Source organism: Emydura macquarii, unplaced genomic scaffold, assembly GCF_026122565.2.
Source record: "Emydura macquarii macquarii isolate MOO-44397 ecotype Brisbane River unplaced genomic scaffold, CSIRO-AGI_Emac_v2 contig_306, whole genome shotgun sequence".
NCBI lineage: Eukaryota > Metazoa > Chordata > Testudines > Chelidae > Emydura > Emydura macquarii.
In genome coordinates, this window is record NW_027130443.1 from 8668704 (window position 1) to 8680538 (window position 11835).

Consider the following 11835-nt stretch of genomic DNA (forward strand, 5'->3'; position numbering starts at 1 on the left):
TATTGCCCTCTGCCCTTGCTATTTCACACACGCTATACCTATAAAAGCATTTTTATACAGGAATAACTGCATTGGTACTAGGGTTTTTTGTATTGTTTTAACTATATCTGTCTAAGCCAGTATATCTGTACACAAACAGGGTGTAGACCAGCCCCTTAGTACTACAGCACTGTTGCCTCATTGATTATTACAGATATGTTAATTGATCATCTTGTACGTGACCCAGAATGCTTCACTGAAATTACTTGTGATACAGGATATATTGAACATGTCTCCCAGTTTGCATTAGATAATATACCCGTGCAATAGTGAGTGGTTTTTTTTTTTTAAGGCTGATTTTGTTGACATATGAATTTCTCTCTCTAGGGATGCTGGTGATTCCTTGAATGACTGCAGAATTATCTTTGTGGATGAAATTTACAAAATTGAAGAACCTGGCAGTGTTAGTCCAACTAGTACCAGCCCGTTAAAAAGTGAGATTTTTATCTAGCCTTTAAACTTCGCACTGCATCTTATTGTTATGGTGTTATTGATTAGCTTGTTGTTAGTAGTGGATACGCAAGAAGATTGTTGTTAGTATTGGATACCCAAGAAAATTAGTCTTTAATGTTTGTGGTTGAGGCTTTTTGTCCATTTTAGTGTAACTAGTATTTTCTGGAGTTTGAAGTAGCAGTAATTGTGGTTTCTGTATGTTCGTAGGGCAGAGTGGACCAGTGTGTAAACATTGTAAAGACAACCCAAACAAGACTTGCAGGATGTGTGCCTGTCATGTGTGTGGAGGTAAACAGGATCCAGATAAACAGCTAATGTGTGATGAGTGTGACATGGCTTTCCACATCTACTGTCTCAACCCTCCCCTCAGTACCATACCAGATGATGAGGACTGGTAAGTCATGGAAATGCCTGTTCAGTATTGTAACTTTTATATGTAGGCTTTAGGTGGTGAAAAGTGTGTAAGGCCTTGTGTGTGCACAGTTGCACAAGTGTCTCTGAATGTGTATAACAAAATTGGTTAAAAACACCAGAGCAAGACCCCATTAATGCTATTAAAATAAATTTAAAGCTGATTTGTAGCTATTTAGTTTAGCTTAAGTCAAGTCCGTTTCTTATTAAATAACTATAATTCAGGTTTAAATTCTTTAATGATTCCCGGAGGTTTTGTTCATGTTCAACAAAACTGGTTTAAAAACACAACTTCAGGGATATTTGTGCAGCTTTGGCCTGGTTTATGCTTAAAAGTTAGATCGAGTTAGCTATATCACTCAGAGCTGTGAATAATTTCGCGCTGTGAATGCTGTACTTAAGTCAACCAAACCCGCAGTGTTGTAGATGCAGTTAGGTCGAAAGAAGACTTCTGTTGACCTAGCACCGCCTGTTGGATAGCTGGACTAACTACATTGACAGGGTTTTTTTCTGTCAATGTAGGAAGCGTCTACACTATGGCACTACGTCACACTTGCAGTGCTGTAGCTGTGCTGTAGTTTAGATGTGCCTTTTTGCTTGTAGAGAAGGCCTAAGCATAAATAATTGTTTTGATAGAGGCTCTGCTCTCTAGAAGCAAGCTTTGTGACATAGCTGATTAAAACTTTACCAGCCCGATTAAGACATGCTGTCTCTAAATTGCGATGGATCTCTGTCAGTTAGACTGTTCTGAGCTTTGGATCTCTTGCTGAAACATAAATGTTTGATAATAAATGTATTTGATTTTAAACTGAATCATTGACCTGGTTTTCATATGTTTCTGTAAGAAGCCCAGCATATTTTTTAGTATTCTAAATAAAGGAAAAAGTCCATAGCTACATAAGCATGACGTTTCATCAGCCAGAGTGTGTGTGTGTGTTCTATTTAAAAAAATAAAATTTCTTGAATGGTCGTTCCATGAACAGTGCTGATTTGTGGAAAACAAAATAAGCAGCCACTTTGCTGCTGTTAACACTAGCCAATCCCGTTTGAAAAAATACAGTGCGTACATTTCACAAGTTAAAACTTTCTACTCATCTCTTTAGACTAAATTTTCTAGAGTGATTTAGTGAATTTTTGTTTTTGCAGGCGAGGTGCCCAAGTTGACTCCTTTAAAGGGGCCTTTAGTACTCTACGAATCAAAAAAAGCATCTCCACTTAGGCAAGCAAAATAACTAGATAAGAAGGGGAAATAGGCTCTCTTCTCTGTATGCTGCATTGTTGTGGAAGTGATAGCTTATGCACTTTTAAAACTAGCACATATAGATATCTTACCTGATAAATGGTCTCTTGTCAATGTGATCTTCACAGTTGCTATTCTGACTTGTAGCCTTCATTGATAGTGTGTGGAGAAGCGAATATAGCCCTTCGTTGGCAGAATGGGAATGAACCAATTTTGTTTCAGTACAGATTGCTGTTACATGTACACTTGTTCCTAATGGAGTCAGAATGACACCACCTAGTTGAACAGTTATTGCAAGTGTTTGTGTATGTCATACCTTACCCATCATGAACAAGCTTTTTTTTGAGAGACATGCTAGTTAAAGCAATTCTGTATGTTAACATTCTCTTCTCTTCTACATACTCTGTTCCAGCATTCTGTAACTTGAGTTTATAATATGTCTCAGACACAGCCCTGTCTATGGTGGTTAGGAAAACTGTGCAAGAACTCTGTCTGAACAGCTGTAGCTAGTACAATTTTAATTCTGTTGTGGAGAGGGTGGTGTTGTAAGGGTGTCCACAACTTTAGATTAAATTTCTCAAGCTGCTACTTTATAATTCAGGTTTTTAAGAGTGTATTGGTGAAGGGCTACCACAAGCTAATTTTTTTTATTGATAATTCTAGGTATTGCCCTGAATGTCGGAATGATGCAAGTGAAGTGGTTTTAGCAGGAGAGAAATTAAAAGAAAGTAAAAAAAAGGCAAAGATGGCATCTGCCAATTCATCCTCTCGGAGAGATTGGGGCAAGGTTGGTGTAAAGCTTGTTTTGTCATGTATCTTGATATTTATAGCAGGATAGTTCACGGTAGTTCTTAGAACTGGCTTTTTCATTGAAACAGGGTATGGCATGTGTGGGTCGCACAAGGGAATGTACCATTGTCCCCTCTAACCACTATGGACCGATTCCTGGGGTTCCAGTTGGCACCATGTGGAAGTTCAGAGTCCAGGTATGAAATAGCAGAGCTGGAGTGAACCTCTAGAGGGGAAAATGGGAATGATGTAACTCTTGCCCAAGGAATTTGGGGGAAAAAGGCTATGTTGGCACACTTGGCACAGGTCTTCAGCATGCGGAGAGGAAAGAATATTGGCTTTGTCAATTGCGAGTGTAAAGTGTAGGGAACTGTTTTGCCATCTTATACTTGGATGTAAAAAGAAAACTTGAAATGCTTTTAAAATACAGTCCTCTCCAGTCTTGCTGGAGATCCCCGTTGAGGACCTAAATTTATGAAAGGGCAGCGCTATAAGCCCGTAATTGAAGGGAGTGAGGTGTGGGAACTGAATTAACCAGAGTGCTTTTTTTTTTTTTTTTTTTTTTTAATACAAAAACTCTCGTGTATGTTATGAACAGTTGGAATAAAATTTACTTTCCCTCTCAACTGTTTCACTTCCATGGTATCTATAATATCATAAACCTACTAGTTCTTCAGTTGGCAATCTTCCAGCACAAACATGAAGATAAGACCTGAATTTCTGATGGTTACCCTGCCTTGTCTCCCTCCCTCCTCCCCCCCCCCCCCAAAAAAAAAAAAAAAAAAAAAAAAAAAAAAAAAAACCAACCCACATAGTCAAGCTATTGTTAGAGGAAAAAAGTGGATTTGTCCTTTACATATTACTCTCAAGACTTCATTTGTTCCCCCACTCCTCTCCTCAGCCTAAAGTTATAAGGTCCAACTCATTTTCTCTATACCTTGTGCAAAGCGGATGCAAAATGCTACTGTTTTGATTTGACAGTATTTTACCCTCACTTTGCACTGGTGTAAATGACAGCACATTGTGCAGGGCAACAAGTCAGGCTCCTTATTTCTTGTTGGAAGTTGTGTAATATTAGATCTTATTTCTTGATAGGAGTAAATAGCAGGAATACATGAACAGGTTCCGTTTTCATACATACAAACAAGTCTCAAAAGAGTAAGAGAAACGAAAGTTTTGTGTGGGCTATCAGCAACTCATTTCTGCATGTGCACTCGTTCATGCTGGTGCTAAATTATTACAGCTATTTGTGGCCTGTTGGAACAACTGTACAGTAAACTCTACTGATCTCTTCTAGGTGAGTGAATCTGGTGTTCACAGACCCCATGTAGCAGGTATACATGGCAGGAGCAATGATGGTGCTTACTCCCTGGTCCTGGCAGGAGGTTATGAAGATGATATAGTAAGTGAATCTTTTAACTGTTTGCTGATCTTTTCTATAAAAGATCCTGGAGTACTGAATTACACTTTTGAATTTAAAACAAAAACTTGGGTTTATCTGATACTCTACATTCTGCATCACACCTTTCATCTGAAGAATTTAAAATTAGTTTAGACAAGGAGAACCAGGCATAGGTCCTGGGACTACGGATGCAGGGGTGCTGTCACACTCCCTGGCTTGAAGTGGTTTCCATTATATACAGAGTTTACAGTTTGGTTCAGTGGCTCTCAGCACCCCCATGATAAAAATTGTTCCAGCACCCCTGGAACCAGGCAAAGAAAAACTTAACCCTGAGTTGTAGTATATTCTTGCTTGGAATTACAAATAAGAATGAGGGATAGGGATAAGTAAATTAAGTTTATATGACACTTGTATGCCTATCCCCTCTTCAGGAAACACAGTCCTCTGTTTGGCAGAGCTGGGATTAGGAATCAGAATCCTCTGTTCTCTCCACTAGATCAGTGTATTACTCCGTACTATTGCATCAAGTGTGAACTGCTTATTTTAATCTATTTTGTGAGTATGACTAACTAAACAATCAATGTGTATTTCAGGATCATGGAAATTCTTTCACTTACACAGGGAGTGGAGGTCGTGATCTTTCTGGAAACAAACGTACAGCAGAACAATCTTGTGATCAAAAACTTACCAACATGAACAGGTTGGAAACATTCACGCTGTGCCTCATGAAACTTTCTGCTTAGTGGCTGGCTATCTAACAGACTGATAAAAGCTATTTCTCCTGTTAGAGCTGTCACAGAAAACCAAAAATAATAAAGACCTTCAAAGTTATGGCTTTGCTGTGACTATGGTTATAGATTAATGTGTAATGGAAAAATTCCCAGTAGGACATTGGAAATGGGATTAGACTCCAGATTTATTATTTGCTGGAAACTCCAAGAACAGAGGGATGAACTGGAACACAGACTTTCAAACGAGCCTGTGATCCATTTGTGATCCATACAGCACTTGCTACTGATCTGCAGAGATGGTTGGCTGCAGGGGACTATCCTTCCCCACCTTATTTTTAGATGCTAAATTACATTAAAACAACCAAAAACACCTTAAAATCCTTTTATGTTAGTACTTTTCCAAATAATCAGGTACTCTTGTTGGCAGGAGTGAGTGTGAGTGAGAAAATGAATGAATGGGAGGAGGTCTGTGCAGATAATTGAGAGAGGCAGGACAGATGGTCCGTGTGACAATCTCTGTATTAAACTGTGGTCCTCACTAAGGAAATTTGGTAATATGGACATGTTTTTTCCGAGGTGATTGGTTGGCCTTTCCTGAAAGTTAATATTTCTCACTTTGTCTGGGCAAGGGAATAAACAAATGAAACAGATGGGCAAGACTCCATAATGTTACCTGGAGATTTGGAAAAACACTGTTTTGAATACTTTTCTTATGAAGAGAGTAGTAAAAGCATAGATTGGCAATCATAAGTACATCCCACTACAGAAAAGGGAATAGTGCCTGAGCAAAACTGGTAATGTCAGGTTGCATGGTAGCAGTGACTAGTTTCTCAGTGGTACTGGTTGAATCTTGGTGGTATATCTCTGCTCTGCTTCCTGCTTTGGCTTTGATATATGTGCAGCTCAGAGGTGTATTGAACATTAATACTACCTTGCTGTACTTCATGTTCATATCCTTTCTAGTAAGCTTATTACCAGGCTTTTCTTATTTCATGTCTGCTTCTGGATAGTTCTTCCCTAGTAAATACATTAAATTGGTTTATTCTTGCAGAGCTCTGGCTCTGAACTGCAGTGCCCCCATCAATGATAAAGATGGAGCAGAGGCCAAGGATTGGAGAGCTGGGAAGCCAGTCAGGGTTGTGAGGAATGTAAAGGGAGGCAAACACAGCAAATATGCTCCCCTAGAGGGAAACAGATATGATGGAATATACAAGGTAAGCAGGCATTCCCATGTTGGAATGATTGGGAGAGGATAAAGATTGATATTTGGTTATGACAGAAATATGTTTTTGTAGCTTTTAAGGGCCTTATGTCCTTCCTTTTAGGTTGCGAAATATTGGCCTGAAACAGGGAAATCTGGCTTTTTAGTGTGGCGCTACCTACTTAGGAGGGATGATGAGGAGCCTGCCCCCTGGACCAAGGAAGGGAAGGACAGGATGAAAAAGCTTGGCCTAACAATGCAGGTATATGGTTCTTATTGAATATGTAAGTGTTCCTGCTGACAGAAACTAGGAGGACTGCAAGGATTGTTATATTGTCCTTTTACCTTGGCAGATGTGTTAGGATTCTCTGCTTTGTCTGCCTGAAGGAGGAACTTAAGAATTAGTATAGTACTTCCTTGACTGAGAGACACTGCACCTTTATTACTGTGAATTGTTTGTTAACAGTCTGTTAGTGTATCTAAGTTAAACTTGGTTTAGTGGAATGCATTTACTGTTTACCCCAAAATATGTGCACAATGTACTTAGTCCTACTGGATCTCTTCTATCTCAAATTGATATTCTGTGGAATATAGAGTTTTGCTGCTGGTATTCTGCTGGCAAATATATCTCTGAAGATTTTCTCTTCATAACTCACAAAGGTGCCACTGCTTTCTGTTTCCCTCAGAGGTGGTCATAGGGTGAGTGGCTATGGTCAGTAGAATTGGCACCTTCTTAGTCACAGGTCTGATCTGCGTGCAGAGAGTTCTGTCTGTTCACTTTACTAAATTAAATTTTTACTCATTGCTGTAGAACCAGCACAGTTTAAGGTAGGTTGAGTTGAGATTCTCTTCTGACTGGCACATCAACAGAATGGCTAAATTCCAACAGCAGGACCAAATTCTGCTGTTAGTTACAACAGAAAAATGGGATTGTGTAGGTATAACTCAGGATAAAATTTGGCCCATGAAATCTCTTACAGGTGATGTAAAAATTAGGAAAAAAACTTGACTTCCAAATCCCAGTATGAGCATGTTGAACAGCTAGTTAGTAAAAGTCCCTTAATTAGTAAAGCGAACTTGATCTGGGGTCATTGAGGTATGATAAAGATGGAAGTACTAATTTTAGCCACTTTTGGAGTAAAATTGCAATGGTATTTTTTCCTAGCATTGGTTCCCAGTGTCACTTGTCAGCAATGTATTTATCACTAGGAAAATGGAACTCTTGAAGCCAGGGAGCTGATACTTATTTAATGGCTCTCTTTTGTGACTGGTTCATAGAACCCCAAGTTGCAAACAAATGATGGCCAATTTTATTCTTTGTCTTGGGTTATCTAGGAGAAGTTGCTGCCTGAAACCCTTGCGGTGTGCTCAGTCTAATCACTGATAAGTACCATTACTAAACTTGAAGTTCCTAAATGACATAATTGTAGTATGACATTGAGATCCCTATGAAACTAATCTTGTCAGCTTTTTGTTTATATGGATCCTTCTAGTCCAGTGGTGCCTGGTATAAAGTAGCCCTGTGAATAAATTGGCCTGAGTGTTCCAGCCCCCTCCCTTCCAGAGTGATGTAAAGGACTGTCTTGGAAGGTAACTTTACAAAGCTGTAAAGTTATGGAATAGGAAGCCAGAAAGCTTGATTTTTTTTTTTCCCCCTCATTTTCTGTAGCCTGACCCTGGCTTGTTTTCCAAAGGAGATGGGGCAGGTAGGAGGGTTGAAAACTTCAACATCTTTCCAAACTGGCTTTAGATTATCTAGATTTAACCTAATCTGAGGGGGCCTACCAATGAGTGGTATGTTTGCATCTGATATTTTAGAATTTTTTTCCCCCCGTAGTACCCTGAGGGGTATTTGGAAGCTGTTGCAAACAAAGATAAGGAGAAAGAAAATAAGAGAGGTGATGAAGAGTGTGAAACCCCGGGAAAGGGGAAGAGGAAAAGGAAATCAGCAGGTTGGTATAATAAGCAAGTGAAGGTGGCAAATTTTCTGTAGCTCTTTCAGTGCTTTAGTAACTTGCAAGCTGAGCATTTTGTCTCTAAAAAGCTTCACATGCTTTTTTAGGTGATGAGATAAAGCTTCCTGCCTCTCCTAGAGGGACTCCAAAGAAGACTAAAGTTGAGCCATTCAAGCTGACATCCCAGCAAAAGGCTCTTATTAAAGATGATGAATCCAATGAAAAACTGTGGAATGAAGTACTAGAAGCTCTCAAGGATGGACCGGTATGTCAGATGCTCTTCATCCCAGAACTGTAATAGCAATAGCTACCTGTTTGTCTTCAGATGTGTCAGTTGGCTTGACTATTTACAGGGGGATAGCCTCACTGAATTCCATGGGAAACAGTCCTTTCCGTCAGCAAGGCTGAAGGGATGGCTATCTTCACAGCAGACCTGGCTGCAGCATTCTGAATGCATTGAATCCTGTTTGTCTTCCTCAGTTATTCTAAGTTCTTCAGACGAGAATAACTTCTGGAAACAAATTCTGTTCAGTTATGTCAAATGTCTGTTTTGCCACGTGGAAATCCACAATGTGACTCAAATTGAATACTAAATATTCTGATGTAATTTAGGTTCCTTTCTCTGAATTCTACAGAATATTCTGCCTTCATTTTCAATCAAAAAAAAAAAAAAAAAAGTCTCTTGCCTTTTGCAGTTTTATGAATGGTGTCTTCAGTCATTTGGATTGTGCTGCATGTTTGGAGAGTAGTAGCAAAAGAATTACTCTATTTTCTCTCTCAGAAATTCTTGAATAAAGTGGAAGAAACCTTCCTGTGTATTTGCTGTCAGGAGGTGGTATTTCGACCAGTCACAACAGTGTGCCAGCACAATGTGTGCAAGGTGAGTAGCCATGATATTTATTGTTGCCCATTAAGTAAGCTGTGAACTTCCCTATCCAAAATAAAAAGTGGTCCTTCCCAAAGGCAAATCAAGGTGTCTCTTCCTTCTGGTTAAGGTCATGTGAATAAAGGTGACTTTTTGAATGTTCTGTGACACAGAAGTGCCTGTAATGGACTATCCACTGTGATGTCTTGTCAGCATCTGATTAAGAGACAGCAAAAGATTAATTACTGCTGGTTGAATAAGCTTGCTAGCCCACTTAACTATGGTTTGCAGAGTTGTAGGTACCAGAATATTAGAGGGACAAGGTGGGGGTGAGGTAATAAAAGATATTGCCTCACCCACCTGGTACCCCCACCACCACCACATTTTAACTATTGACAAGACTTATTATATGATTATGAAAACTATTGTGAATTATTTCTGGCAGAGACAGTGGCTGTTCTTAAGAACTGTGGAGTTCTTGCCTCTTTAGCAGTATAATCATATATTTAAACAAACCATAGCATGTATTTAAACCTTGTACTTAGCCAAATCTCTTCACAGAAAAAAACATGCAAATGCTTCCACTATCTCAAATGGCACTCCTGAGTTGTCCTCGTCCAATCTGGGTTTTTGTCAAGTGTATGGACTTTGCATCTTCCTTCTCCTTTGCCCAATAGGGGCTGTGTAAAATGAGCTAAACTCTGCAACTTAATCTCTTAACCTCTTCTCTATTTCTTTTCCTTCCCAGGATTGTTTGGATCGATCCTTCAAAGCAGATGTCTATAGTTGTCCAGCTTGTCGCTATGATCTTGGCAAAAACTATACTATGCAGGTGAACGAAACGCTCCAGGCCCTCCTAACTCAGCTCTTCCCTGGTTATGGCAATGGACGGTGATTCTGTAAAGCACTTCTTACTTCCTTTGTTTAAACTTGTTAATGGGTTTTCAGTGGGCTTAATTTAAAGAAATAGTCTCCCTCAAAAAAGTTTTAAGTCTTCCTTGTTATAAAATCTATAAACTTTGCGGAATCTTCTTTTGTATGTTTGTTGGGTTTTTGTTTTTGTTTAAATGTTCATCAGCACAGGTTTTTTTATGGAATTACAATCTGTTTCCGGTAAGGCTGCTAAAGATCATGACACAGTTCTCAATGTTCCCTTTATTTTTTTATTCAGAAAATGGCTTATTTGCTTAGAACAATCTTTATGAAGTTTGTGGATATGGCCATAAAAGTAGATCTGGGCATCTCCGTGGCAGCATTTTGATGCTCCAGTTGTACAAGATGGTTCCTGGCTTATGATCTGTGACCCCAGGTTGTTTTTTGATAACCTTTTATTTTCTTTGTGCTTGTATCAAACTTTTTATTAAAAGCCATTCCCTATCAGTTTTGTATACAAAAAGCCTTAATGCATTAGCCAGGTAGTTGGGGCAATACAAGTACTACCTCAGTTGGACTTGTCTCCTTACTTAGGGAACTATTTTTTTTTCAGCCAGGTGCTGTCTTCTATCCAGAATGCCATAGTGGAACATACAAAAGCCATTTTTAAGTGCCTTTGGTCCTTTTTGGGAAAGACAGGGCTCTGAATTACCAATTAAATTTTTTAAGCACTGAAATGTTTAATTTGCCAACCGGATTTCTTTTAGGTAAAACATACTACTGTAGCTGTATATCATTAGTGTGGTGTTGCAAACTTTAAGGTGTTTTCCTGATGCTAGGTGTGTTATCGTAACATGCATTTACTTCATTTCACTGCATTTCTACCTGGAAATGGAGAATCAGATTTTGAAAAATTTTAATTAACAATCTTATGATGATTGTACATGAGACCAGGAAACCTTAATTTTTGTGAACAGAATGTCTTTTCCTAACAGTACCAAAGTTAGCAGTTTAATACCTCAACATACCAGGAACTTTTTAATTACACTTCACTGCAGACAGACTGGAACAAATGTGCCTGTTTTTTAACTTTTAACCTTTTTATAATTATAATGTTAATATGTTAAGGAAAAACTTTTATAGGTTTTTGCTGAATTTGTCAAGTTTTGTACAATGTGCAAGTTGAAGTTCTCAAAATAAATATCTTTTTAGATTAAAATATTTTGCCTATTTGTCTCTTTAGGTTTTGAGATTGTGAAAGGCGTTCAATATCTGAGATTAATTAAAATCTGAATAGAATAAATGCAAGAACAAGGAAAAAATTAATCTGAATCTAGAAAACTTTCTACTCTACAGCTTTTGTTAAAGGGAACAAGGAAATGGATTTTCAGATACATCTAGTTCTAGAGGATTGTGTTGGTGATTCATTATACAGATCCCATTAAGATTTCTACTTCTGTCACAATTTTTGTCAAAGTAACAGAATAAGAGAAATCTTTGAAAGCCATTGCATTGAATCTATAGAATGGATTATCTAGTAATTGAAAACCAAAATGATCTTGGTACAATCCTTAATTCACTGTGTAAAAGTTGACTATTTCTTGTCTGACAAATATGCAGAATATTCCTGCAAATGTACACTTCTTTATATGAAGGATCTAGCTAAATGTGAAAAACTGTCTTCCTCTTGGATTAAAGAATAAAATGAACATTCCACAGTTTAGGGCTGTTGAAATGTGCAGAAGAGTGCTTCACGTAATCTGTTAGACACCATTCATTGGAGTAAAGTTTTCTTGTCTCCTTTTAAAGAGCTTCCTCATGGTTCCTACCTTCATTTAACACCCTCCTCCTCCACCCCTTATTCCCCAAACTGTGG

The 11835-nt window shown here is 38.4% G+C and overlaps 1 protein-coding gene across 5 annotated transcripts in view; it reads left to right on the forward strand.

The window, feature by feature from the left end:
- UHRF1 (ubiquitin like with PHD and ring finger domains 1) overlaps nt 1-11178 on the forward strand; it is a 63588-nt gene extending 52410 nt beyond the window's left edge. For 4 of the 5 annotated variants that reach the window (XM_067558446.1, XM_067558454.1, XM_067558459.1 and 1 more), the window contains 12 exons: nt 367-473; nt 700-886; nt 2807-2930; nt 3022-3129; nt 4230-4334; nt 4928-5034; nt 6117-6279; nt 6391-6528; nt 8104-8218; nt 8329-8486; nt 9003-9101; nt 9835-11178. In XM_067558446.1, the coding sequence (XP_067414547.1) occupies nt 367-473; nt 700-886; nt 2807-2930; nt 3022-3129; nt 4230-4334; nt 4928-5034; nt 6117-6279; nt 6391-6528; nt 8104-8218; nt 8329-8486; nt 9003-9101; nt 9835-9981 (1558 nt within the window). In that variant the 3' untranslated portion in view covers nt 9982-11178. The remainder of the gene's footprint in view (nt 1-366; nt 474-699; nt 887-2806; nt 2931-3021; nt 3130-4229; nt 4335-4927; nt 5035-6116; nt 6280-6390; nt 6529-8103; nt 8219-8328; nt 8487-9002; nt 9102-9834) is intronic. The other variant, XM_067558467.1, reaches the window with a different exon arrangement.
- Nucleotides 11179-11835: the final 657 nt, after the last annotated feature.